The 12,422-nt window shown below is 42.1% G+C and overlaps 1 protein-coding gene across 16 annotated transcripts in view; it reads left to right on the plus strand.

The window, feature by feature from the left end:
* Positions 1-12,422, plus strand: part of FRYL (FRY like transcription coactivator) — a 429,780-nt gene that overhangs the window by 265,920 nt on the left and 151,438 nt on the right. For all 16 annotated transcript variants that reach the window (XM_043513888.1, XM_043513887.1, XM_043513879.1 and 13 more), the window contains 6 exons: positions 52-224; positions 696-856; positions 1,479-1,589; positions 3,311-3,465; positions 4,245-4,344; positions 5,483-5,651. In XM_043513888.1, coding sequence (XP_043369823.1) covers positions 52-224; positions 696-856; positions 1,479-1,589; positions 3,311-3,465; positions 4,245-4,344; positions 5,483-5,651 — 869 coding nt within the window. The remainder of the gene's footprint in view (positions 1-51; positions 225-695; positions 857-1,478; positions 1,590-3,310; positions 3,466-4,244; positions 4,345-5,482; positions 5,652-12,422) is intronic.

Raw genomic sequence — 12,422 nt, forward strand, 5'->3', positions numbered from 1 at the left:
GTATGTCTCTACTTATCATAATACTCTGAATATTTTATTTTTATTTTTAAGTGCAAGTGGTGGCCTTGATAATGAAACACATTCCCTCAACAACACTTTATTGGAGTATGTCGATCTCACTAGACAACTCCTGGAGGCAGAAAATGAAAAGGACTCTGACACATTGAAAGATATCCGATGCCATTTTAGTGCCTTAGTGGCAAATATCATTCAAAATGTTCCAGGTATGCTCAATACACTTTAATAGGTTTTGATGACTCATTTTAATACACCAGAAACACACATTGTTCCTGAAGTTAGAGAAATTTACCATGCTAAAAATGGTATTTAAAACTGACAATATGAACTTTTCAGAAGTGATCACTGATAGTATTTTTAAATCTAAAAATTAAATTCTTATTACTAAAAGACTTGATTACCAAGTTTGAACATATTTTTTTCCGGGCTAATAATTGCTAAACTCCTTGTGTACCGCTTCTGTTCTTTCATACCAGTGACATTCATTCAATAATATAGTAACTTATTTTTTAAAAAGCTGTTATGCTGTTGAACTTTGCCTGTATAGTACCGTGCTTGTTTCTAATTCATTTGGGGAGGCATTTGGATAATTTTTGTTTTGTTTTTTGTCTTATAAATTTAGTGTACAAATACTGTAGTGAAAAATTGGTCAAACACTACATGTGCTTTTCTTATAGTGCACCAGAGAAGAAGTGTCTTTCCTCAGCAGAGCCTACGTCACAGTCTCTTTATGTTGTTCAGTCACTGGGCAGGTCCATTTAGCATCATGTTTACCCCCCTGGACAGATACAGTGATAGGAATATGCAGATAAACAGACACCAGTACTGTGCTTTGAAGGTATTTTAACACTTTCTGAACTTGAGAAATTACTTCCCTGTATTGTCCTTACTTAAACATTTTTGCCAGTTTACACTTCTTTGCCATTAGTCCAAACATGGAATTTTCCTTGTCCTGGCTGATGTAGGCAGATCTTATCTCAGCCCAAAATTATTCCTGGATTAATTATTTTTACATTCTAATCAGAACTTCTGCCCCCTTCCCACTGCTGTAATTTCAGCATGGTCCTGCAGCAAGTACAAGTTGATATTAGTGCTAAGCTTCCCATGCCCTCATCCCCCAATTGCTCAACGAGATAGAATTTCAGTATCGTTCAGATCAACGATCTTCTGTATCAGAGTGCATTACAGTATAACACCAGCCAAACTAATATACTATCTCTTATGGAACAAATGTAAACTTTTCAGAACAGATAGCTTCTCCTGTCTGGGAATTCAGAGCAGTGGGGTTGGTTCTGTCATTCCTTGAACAAAACGTTAAACAGAGTTCCTGGTGGCCTTGCTCCTGGCAGTGGTCTGAATAGATGTTAGAGTTCTCTGATAGTATTCTAAAGGATTAGCTATAACTGCTCTAGTCCAATCTGATTATTCAAATGTGTTGTTTTTTCAATTACTTTCTAAAGGCTATGTCTGCTGTACTGTGTTGTGGCCCTGTTGCAGATAATGTAGGACTCTCATCAGATGGTTATTTGTACAAATGGCTGGATAATATTTTGGATTCACAAGACAAAAAGGTAATGTAGGCAGCATCAATAAATGTTTGTTAACCATTAGCGTGTGATTTAAGAGTCTTGAGATCAAATTGGCACAAATGTTCTAGATCAGCTTGCACGTTATACATCTTTATTATTATTACTTATTAATGCATTTAGTTACAGTGGTGCTCACTAGGTACTAGGCACTATCTGATCACTCAAGAAAGATGGTCCCTGCTCCCAAGCAGCTCGCAGTCTAAGAGCAGGCAGACAAGTAGACAGAAGTTAGGTGAAGGGGAACAGGAACAGCCACTGACAAATTATATACAAATCAATTGATTCACTGTAAGCAGCAGCACAGCAGTAGTAGGTCTCTGAGAGAATTAAAGAGGCTGGGGGAGGGACTTTATGCATCAGCTCAATGAGATTTTATCATGCATAGGACATTACGAAGACAAAACTTTTCAATTCTAAAAGGAAGTTATTGTTGGTTTTATTTCTCTGTATTACAGTAGCTCCTAGGTGGCCTATTGTGCTAGATAATATGCAAACATACAGAAAGACTTGGTTCTTATCCCAAAGAAGTTACAATCTAGAGCTCTGATTCAAGAAAGCGCTTAAGGAAAGTCCATCCCTTAAGTCCCACTAAAATCAGTGGAATTAAGCATGTGCTTAACTGCTGTCCTGCATCCTGTGCATTCAGGACATGGCCCAGGTCAAGACATAAAACAAGTGAGAATAACAAACAATAGGAGGGTAGGGTTTGGGAGAATGAGGATAAAATTAATGGAGTACTTGTGGCATCTTAGAGACTAGCAAATTTATTTGAGCATAAGCTTTCGTGAGCTACAGCTCACTTCATCGGATGCATTGCAGTGGAAAATACAGTGGGGAGATTTTATATACACAGAACATGAAACAATGGGTGTTATACACACTGTAACGAGAGTAATCAGGTAAGGTGAGCTATTACGGGGGGTGGTGGTAAAAAAAAACAAAAAAAACCCAAAACCTTTTGTATGTGATATGAAAAAAAAAAACTCTTCAAAAACAGACTCCAACAAGAGACTGCTGAATTGGAATTAATTTGCAAACTGGACACAATTAACTTAGGGTTGAATAAAGACTGGGAGTGGATGTGTCATTACACAAAGTAAAGCTATTTCTCCATGTTTATTTCCGCCCTCCTCCTGTTTCTCACATGTTCTTGTCAACTGCTGGAAATGGCCCACTTTGATTATCACTACAAAAGGTTTCCCCAACCCCCTTCCCTCCCTTCTGCTGGTAATAGCTCACCTTACCTGATCACTCTCGTTACAGTGTGTATGGTAACACCCATTGTTTCATGTTTTCTGTGTATATAAAATCTCCCCACTGTATTTTCTACTGCATGCATCCGATGAAGTGAGCTGTAGCTCACGAAAACTTATGCTCAAATAAATAGTCTTAGTTTCTAAGGTGCCACAAGTACTCCTTTTCTTTTTGCGGATACAGACTAACATGGCTGCTACTCTGAAACCTGATAAAATTAATGATATTATGCAGTCATATGGTCCAATAAAGTGCACAACTTAATTCTACAAAACTGTTAAATCTTTGTCTGTTAGTATTTTAAGGTTTACTCTATTTTTATTTTTTAAAAATTAAATCTTGCTTATTGCAACTCGTTAGTTTTAAATGTCAGCTGTTCTTATTAAAATTATTTTGTAATTGCCTTTTGCTGTTTTTTAAAATTGTTTAAACTGTTGTCTGGTCTATAGGTGCATCAGTTAGGCTGTGAGGCAGTTATGCTGCTGTTGGAGCTCAACCCTGACCAGAGTAACCTCATGTATTGGGCTGTGGACCGGTGTTACACAGGTTCCAAGCGGGTTGCAGCTGGTTGTTTTAAAGCCATAGCCAGTGTGTTTCAGAACAGGTACAAAAGAGAATTCTTAAATTTACAATTCAGATTCCCAAATTGTAATTTTAAATAGAATTAATGTTTTGTTTTCTCTTAAATGGAACATGTTTTCCATATTGTTTTCAATGTTAAACATTTTAAAGCATCGAACTATATTATCCTATACAATACTTTAAACTAAATGAATTTACCTTTGCTTAGCTAATTCATAGTTAAAATAGCTAAATATACAGTGAAAGCTTTGTTATCCGGCCCCGTACCAACCAGAAGCTCTATAAATGGGCATTTCTAATGTTCGGAAAAAGTCCCATTTATAGTCCGGTTGGCGTGGATCCGGCAGGCTCCCTACCTGGTGCCCCATGGCTCCCAGGAAACAGCAACATATGCCTGCTGCTCCTAGGTGGAGGATTGGCCACAAGGGGTTTGGAGTGTGGGAGTGAAGAAGGAGGTTGGTGTGCTTGAGAGGGCTCGGGGAAGGTGGTTGGGGTGCTGGATCTGGGGGGCGCTCACGTTGGGCAGTACAGGTTGACACAGGGAGCAGCCCAAGGTGATTGCTCCCCAGATCCAGCACCCCAAGTCCCCTCCTGCACCCAAACTCCCTCTCCGAGCCCGCATCACACACCCCTCCCTGGCTCCAGCCCCACACCTCCTCTCGCATCCAAACTCTCTCTCTCTTAGTTAACCGGCATTATTCACTTACCTGAACCCCCCAACCCCCCAACATGCCTGATAAAACAGATTTAACTGTATTTTAAAAAATGTTATTTTAATTGATATTTACGATTCTTCTCTAGGGATTACCAATGTGATACAGTGATCATCCTAAATCTGATAATGTTTAAAGCCGCTGATTCTGCTAGGGCTATCTATGAAGTTGCTATGCAACTATTACAGGTTTGTGAGAAAATTTCATTTTAATATATTGTATGTTTAAAAAAGATATTTCTGGTATCATTCAGCTTTATCTTCATCAATGAAATGCAGAGTGCATTATTTTTGTTGCATTTTTAGTAAAGATTTAGGGACAGATCATTATCTTTTTTGTGAATCTGCACAGATAAATTGACTTTGATGGAGCTATCTGGCCATTTACTCTAGCTGAGGATCTGGCCCGTATTGTTTCATAGCATCTTTTTAAAATATAAAAGCTAGATTAAGGTTTTCAAGTTGGCCCTGTGAAAGGGATAGTGTGTAGCAGTGGTATTCCAGGATTATCACAAGGAAAGCACAATTCTTTCCCTGCACCCCACTTTCGCCAGTAGGCTAGTAATTTGCCTCAAGTCTTTAGTGTCAGGCCAAAGCTTTGCTTACTCCCCACTCATCTACTTGGAGGAAGGAATAGTATGGACAATAGCAACATCTATTTACCCCTATGCTTCCAGTCCCAAGGTTTGGGGAGGCAATGCATTGGAGGCAAGATGCCTTATTTTATCTTATGCCTCTGTGTGGCCACCTGGCCTAGCCCACAAACGGGTGGGATTTTTAAGAGGGCTCACTGTTGGCTAAACACTATTCCTATTGAATTCAATGCGAATTTTATTGTTTAATATGAGCAGAGTTAGGCCAATGCTGAGCGCTTCTGAGATTCTTCCCTCTGTTCCTATGTGAATGTCAGTGCTTAAGATCAATCAAAATAAAACAGTACCAACAGCTGCTGTACTCGCTTTGCACAGCTTTGCCACGTCAAACCTGACCTGCACTGCCCCGATAGTCCAGTCCTAGGCCATTTCTGAGCATGAATTATATTATTCATGGAAAAATTTTAAGGTAATATCGATCTGAATTACTTCAACTTTCACTGGAAAGTTTGGAAGCTTATACTTAATGCAATAGGATGTGAAAATAGAACTTTGAAATTGACAGCTTTGACTGGCTCTCAAATGCAATGAGTTCCAGATGGCCAAGAATTTTTGACTCTACTAAGATGCAACACTTTAAATGATGGCACAATATATATTATGTTTCCTCAGAAGATGACCATGTTATCCCAGCTCTGAATTTAGCTTCAAATATCTGAATTTTATTGCTGCAGATCTTGGAACCTAAGATGTTTCGCTATGCTCACAAATTGGAGATTCAGAGAGGTGATGGGGTACTGGGTCAGCCTTCTCCTTTGCCACACCTGTATTCTGTGTCATATTATCAACTGTCGGAGGAATTAGCAAGGACGTACCCTGAGCTAACTCTTGCTGTCTTCTCAGGTACAGTAGAGTACTTAACCAGGCTGGTAGTAGTCCTTAGAAATTTTGAATCCTTCTTTTAAGTAATCTAAGTACAGGTAGGTCACTAAGCTTATACCAAAGAACTACAAATGAATTTTGGGTGCAGGAGGCTGAGTTTTTGTTATGTTTTGTTCAGATTTGAAACAATGGCTTGAAACCCTGAAAATTATTCTGACTGCCCCATTGAACAGCCTGTGAGGGATCACTCATCACAGACATACGTTTTAACTATGTTTTTAAAAATTCTCTCTCTTCCCTGCCCTTTCCTCATCTTAGAATTTCCTTATTTGCTGTAGAAATCGTAGAACACATCAATTTGTGACAGTTTAGATACAGTGGCTTAAATAGATTGTAGTGATATTCCTGGTACTACAGTTCACAGAATGACTTACTCTCGGATATCTAAGAAAACAAAGATATATTTGGAGAATATTGGTAAGGGACAGAATTTTAAACCATTTGTTGTTCAACACAGAAATCATTTTAACTCTTATTGGTCTAGTTAGTAGAATCAATTAATGCATTTTTCTAAAATTAAAATAACTGAATTTAGGTTTTCCATTCACTTTCAGGTGATTAATTAAAGGGACACTAGCATGTTGATTAAACTTAATAATCTGGTTAACGTTTTTCTATACTTAAAGATCTTGTTTTTCAGTTTGTACTGAAAAATAGCTGTTAAAACACTGACTATATTTGTACAAGAATCAGTTTTAAAAAATAAACACCAAAAAAACATAAAATGGCAGATTTATTTGAAAGAGACTGACAAGAAAATTCACATGCTGACACATTCTGTTCACTGTAAGATATAGCCCATGTAACTTCCTGTTCTCACACTCTGTGGTTCACTCTTTGGTAGTGTGTAGCAACAGTGTGGTAAATTGCTTAATGTGCAAGCTTCCACTTAGTTTATGAATAAATCATGCATATCATAAACAAATCTTTTTTTAAACTTCTGCATATTTTTAAAAATTTGTTTAATTGAAACAACCAATGTTGCTTGAATTTATGCAATCAGAATTAACAAATTAATAAAAAAATTGTTTTAGAAAGTTATATGTGCTAACCTATCAGCAGTCAAAATTAAACACCAAAATAAGTACAATAATAATTGAAAGTCAAAATTGGAATCCTTTTTTATCCTGCAGTTCTTGGCTCCATAATCAAGTAAAATATTTTATAATAGTCTGAAGTGAGATGGAAAGAATCTTGATTTTCAGTTTGCATCAATATGAATAGATTAATGCATGAAGACTATTTCTATATTAAACTCAAATCCCACAAAAGAATCCACCTGTGAACATCTTTGAGGAGACCCTTTAACTTTAACAGAACTCTGCAGAGATATAAGGCTGCCTACGAAGAGCAATCTGTATCCTGAATACAGTGCCATCACCTGCTTGGCTGACAGCCTTCTAAAATCCTCATTATGAAACCAGACAGCTCTCCCTGCTCATTGTCGGATGAGGTCCTGGACAGATGGAAAACACATTATGAAAGCATGCTGAACCATGGTCCTGCTGATGACTGTTTAGAGCTACGTGACCTGGCAAACTACACAGCTGTTCATCCAGGGATGAACACCGATCCTCCGTCATTCGAGAAAGCATGAAAGGACATCCAAAAGTTACAGGATGGACATGCTGCTGGACCTGATGGTATTCTAACCAAGCTACTCAAAGCTGCCTTGGAACCAGCACGCATGGGCCTACATAACCTGTTCTTAGAAATGTGGACATCAGGCAAAGTACCAGCAGAGTGCAAAGAGGGCATCATATGTCCCTAAATGAGGGCAGAGGATCTTCCACCGAGTACGGAACTACAGGCCAATCTCATTGTTATTAGTCCCTGGAAAGATTTTCGCTCACATTCTTGTTGGTAGGCTGCAGCTATTTCATAACAGATATTGTCAGCAATCAGGTTTCACTGCAGATGGTCAACAATGGACACTGTCCTTACCCTCCAGCTTCTGGTTGAGTTGCATGGAGAATTTAACCACCTGCTTCATGTGGCACACCTCCATATCAAAGCAACTTTTGATTTGGTTGACAGGTCAGCACTTCAGGTTGCACTGAAAGGAGTTGGTATTCCAAATGTTCTGTTAAATCTGGTGCATGATCTTCACACTGAAACCTGTGCAAGAGTATGCATTGGGTCACAGCTTTCGCTGCATTTCTACACAACCTCAGGTGTGTGGCAGGGATACATTCTTGCCCTGGCACTGTTCTGTTGAGGTATTGGCTGTATATTAGGACTTTCCACTGCATGCATCAAAATCAAGGTTAGTCAAGAAGTGTTTACAAGTTCAGTAATCAAGGCTGACGATACTGCCTTGCTTATAGAGAAGTGGGAGAATTTCAGCCTTGCACTCCTAGGTCTCCAAGATGCCACCCACAAGATGGGGTCAGATGTCTCATGGCAGAAAACCAATGTCCTGAATCTTGTAGCTTGGACACCAGAATCCCCAGTTCAGGTGGGGTTGAGTACCATGGAGAGTGCTGATGAGTTCATCTACCTAGGCTGCAAGCAGAGTTCAAACAGTCACAGTAAGCCAAATATTCTTCTTCAAGTAGTGTCCCTGTGGGTGCTCCACTTTAGGTGTTGGTGTGTCCCTGTGCCACAGATCAGAGATTTTCAATGGCAGAGCTCGGTTGGGGCACGAGTGCACAGTAGTTGTCTCGAAGTGCCATTGGTGCCTCATGTAGCATGCACAACCTGACCAGTTCAGTTCCTTCTCAACCATCCTCAGCTGCAGATGAAGCTCAGTGGCAGTGCTGCCTCTTCATTTTTCTCTCTATAGAAATAGTTAGATTAGCCATAATTTAATAAGTTTAGTTTATTGTTCTTCCCCCCTACCCCCCCCCAATTTTTTTTATAGATATATTTTTTATTTTTCCCACTCTTTCTCCATTGAGAAACTTTAATGACCACGCTGCCCGGCTCGCCCAGGTTTAAATGATGTGACTCTTGTTGTGAGGCAATGACTGTCTCAGACGGCCGCTCATTTTGTGTCCGTTATTTGGAGGAAACCCATATCCCTCAGAAATGTTCCCATTGCAGCAACCTTAAAGTCAGGGCAATGTGTGGTCGAGATCTCCGCCTCACAGTGATTTTGATGGAAAAGTTCCTTCAGCCTCCTCCTCAGGGAGCAAAAGTGACATTAGCAGATAGTTCCCTGAGCAAAACCTCTGCTAATGGGAATGCTCAGTCTTCCAAATCGTCTAGGAAGCAAGCCACAACCTCCCCAATAGGGACACTCAGAGAAAGAAGAGGTCCCTGGTGAGGTCGCTATCCACAGTGCCAAGCTCAAGTAGAATGAGCACCTTTGAGGCTCCGGGCACCTCCATCTCTGTCCCTCCGTGGACCTCTGCCGAGCCCTGCCACTTTGGAATGGAATGGAATGAATATACTCCTCCTCCCCCGCACCAACCACTCTGGTGTGGGAGTGGGCACAGAGACAGGCAATGCTGCCCAGCACCAACTCAATCATCGGCACTGACAGACAGGATGAGACTGGCACCGACCGTCTCAACAAAGGCACAACTGCATCTGCACCAGCGGCACCGCTGCCACAGAAACAAGCAACTATGCAGCAGTTTCTGCAGCACAAGGACATAGCGGTCTCCTCAGTGCTGCAATCACCCTTGCACGGTACTGAGGGATCTCTGGAACAAATAACTGAGCAGTAGTCCACTTCTCCTGCTCCCCAGCCCATCTCCAGTGATGAAGAGGAGGAAGTATGTGGGAGCTGCTTCTCCTCCTAGCACTCTTCACCCATGAGCGAAGACCACCATGTGAAGCTGTTAGGACCAAATCTCGCCGACCTCGCGAGATGCAGCAATAGTACAGGCAACCCTGGATGTGTCCTCTGATGTCCTTTCCCATGCAGTGGCCACCCCTGGGACCCATGGGTGGTATATAAGGCTCACTACACTAGGCCCTCAACCCCAGCCTGAAGGGAAATTCGTTCTCCAACTTCCCCAAGTAGAGACGTCAGAAGCACCAGAGAACATGGTAGATGAGGAGGAAAAAGGTTTGGATCATGCAGACATTTCCCCAGCCCGCAACCCATTGTCTTCCCATGACGAGGCAGTCTTACCACCATCTCCAAGCACAGTTAATGACCTGAAACAATTTCAGGAACTGAGTATGTGCCAGACAAGATATCTCCCTAGAAGAGATGCAGGAAAACCAGTACAAGTTACTGCAAATTTTACAGACATCCACTACATCCAAAATTGCACTACCAATAAATGATGCCATAATGGAACTGGCAGAGAATATTTGGCAGACCCCCGCAGCCATACCACCTACCAGCAAAAAAGAGCCAACAGGAAGTACTTCGTCCCGGCTAAAAGGGTGGACTTTTTGTTCTCTCATCCATAACCCAATTCTCTAGTGGTAGAAGCTGCTAACTATCACAGCTAACAACCCCAATTCCTGTCCACTCCACAGGACAAAACATAAACGATTAGACCTCTTAGGCAGAAAAGTATGCTCATCAGTTACACTCCAATTGCAGATAGCCAATTATTCGGCCCTTTTAACCAAGTACAACTATGACAATTATAGTAACTTGCAAGAATTTCTTGATGCCTTACTGGAGGAAAAACATCCTCAGTTTAATGCTATCATGAAGGAGGAACAGCTAATTGCCTGGACAGCCCTACAGGCCTCGATGGATGTAGCGGACACGGCAGCGAGAACAATGGCCATGGCAGTCATAATGCATAGGACTTTGTGGTTGCAGTCATCTGGGATCCCCAAAGAGCTCCAACTCAAGGTAGAAGATCTCCCCTTCAACCGGGAGAAACTCTTCTCCATAAAAACGGACAACGTTCTTCAATCTATGAAGGTCACTAGGGCCACCCTGCACACCGTAGCCATAGACACGTCTCCTAACAAAACTGTACCAAAAGGGCAGAGACACCTCTTTCCACCATCCACAACAATGGCAATTTGACCAGAACAGAAATAAACAATGTTAACAAAGACGTAGGGCTACTCAAACTCAGTCCTCCTCTTCACAACCATTACCACCAAGCCACATTTTGAAGTCTTGGTCGAGGGTCTGAACAATCTCCCCCACGATACAGCGCTGTAAGATACTCCTGCCCAACCTTTTGGCCACCACCTGTGCCCATTCTACCATGCCTGGGCACCAATAAAACCAGACCAATGGGGACTTCAGATTATAATATCGGGTAATGCCATCCCCTTCCTCGCTCTTCCCACTCCCTGCCTCTTTCCCTGTCCCTCTTCAGGGACCCTTCTCACGAGCACCTCTTACAACAGAAAGTGACCCATCTCAAACCAATTGGGTGCCGTGGAGCAAATTCCAGCTCAATACAAAGGGAAAGGTTTTTACTCCCATTATTTTCTCACCAAAAAGAAGAACATTGAGGCCCCTCTTATGTCTTTGGAAGCTCAACAAATTTGTATGGAACCATAAATTCAGAGTGGTCACACTGGCCACAATTATTCCAATTCTAGACTAGGGGGACTGGTTTTCAGCCCTTGACCTCCAAGATGCTTACTTTCATATTACCATACACCCTGTGCAGAGACAATTTTTAAGATCTTTGGGGGGTCAACCATTACCAATACAGAATACTATCTTCTGGCCTTTCCACTGCCCCTCAAGTTTTTTTTAAAAAACCCTCACCATAGTGGCGGTCCATTTACAAAGGAGAGGAGTGATGATCTTCCCGTACCTAGATGATTGTCTACTGAAAGGCACAACTCAGGAAGAAGCGACACACATGGTTTTGAACAGTGGTCTCCAAACTTTTTGGATCGCACACCCCCAGGGCCAGCTCTAGGGAAGCACAAAGAAAAAAAAGAGCTGCCGGTGTGCCGCCGAAGATGGAGCCGGGGAGTGCCGAGCTGCCGCTGGCGTGCCACCGAAGAATCAAAGGTCGGGGAAAGCCGAGCTGCTGCCGGTGTGCCAGCAGCGCTCCTTCGGCGGCGCTCCTCCCGCTGCACACCCCCAGGGATGGTCTTGCACACCCCCTGCGGTGTACGCACCCCACTTTGGAGACCACTGGTGTAGAAGACAACCATCAAGCTGTTCCAGACTAGGGTTGCAGATGAATATACAGAAATCTACACTGAACCCAGTGCAACAACTGGAATTCACTGGGGCCTATCTCGACTCCACACAGGCCAGGGCACTGTTGCCTCATCACAGATTCATGACAATGCCAACCTCATCTTGACAGTCACTGGCAGCCCTAAAATGTCCTCCAGAACCTGCCTGCAGACATTAGGTCACATGGCAGCCATGACGTTCATGGTGAGATATGCGAGACTGCATATGCGGTGCCTGCAGGGCTGGCTGAGCACTGTGTACACTCCCTGCAAACAATCTAAACAAAAGAGTGACAATACCCTCAAAGGTCATTGCATCACTCAAATAGTGGCTGAAACCAGAAAACACCTGCACAGGATTTCTTTCCAACAGGATCCTCCATCACTAATAATCATGACCGACGCATCACTCATAAGCTGGGGAGCTCACTTAGACCAGTACACCATGTAAGGCTAGTGTTCACCGATGGAAACTCAGCTCCACATCAATCTCCTGGAGGTCCAAGCAGTATACAATGCATATAGGCACTTCCTCCCAATCATATGGAACGAATCAATCCACATAATGACTGACAAGATAGTATGCATGTTCGATATCAATCGTCAAACAGGAGCTTTCTCCCATTCACTCTGCACCAGGCCCTGAAATTGTGGAAC

Source organism: Dermochelys coriacea, chromosome 4 (assembly GCF_009764565.3).
Source record: "Dermochelys coriacea isolate rDerCor1 chromosome 4, rDerCor1.pri.v4, whole genome shotgun sequence".
Taxonomy (NCBI): domain Eukaryota; kingdom Metazoa; phylum Chordata; order Testudines; family Dermochelyidae; genus Dermochelys; species Dermochelys coriacea.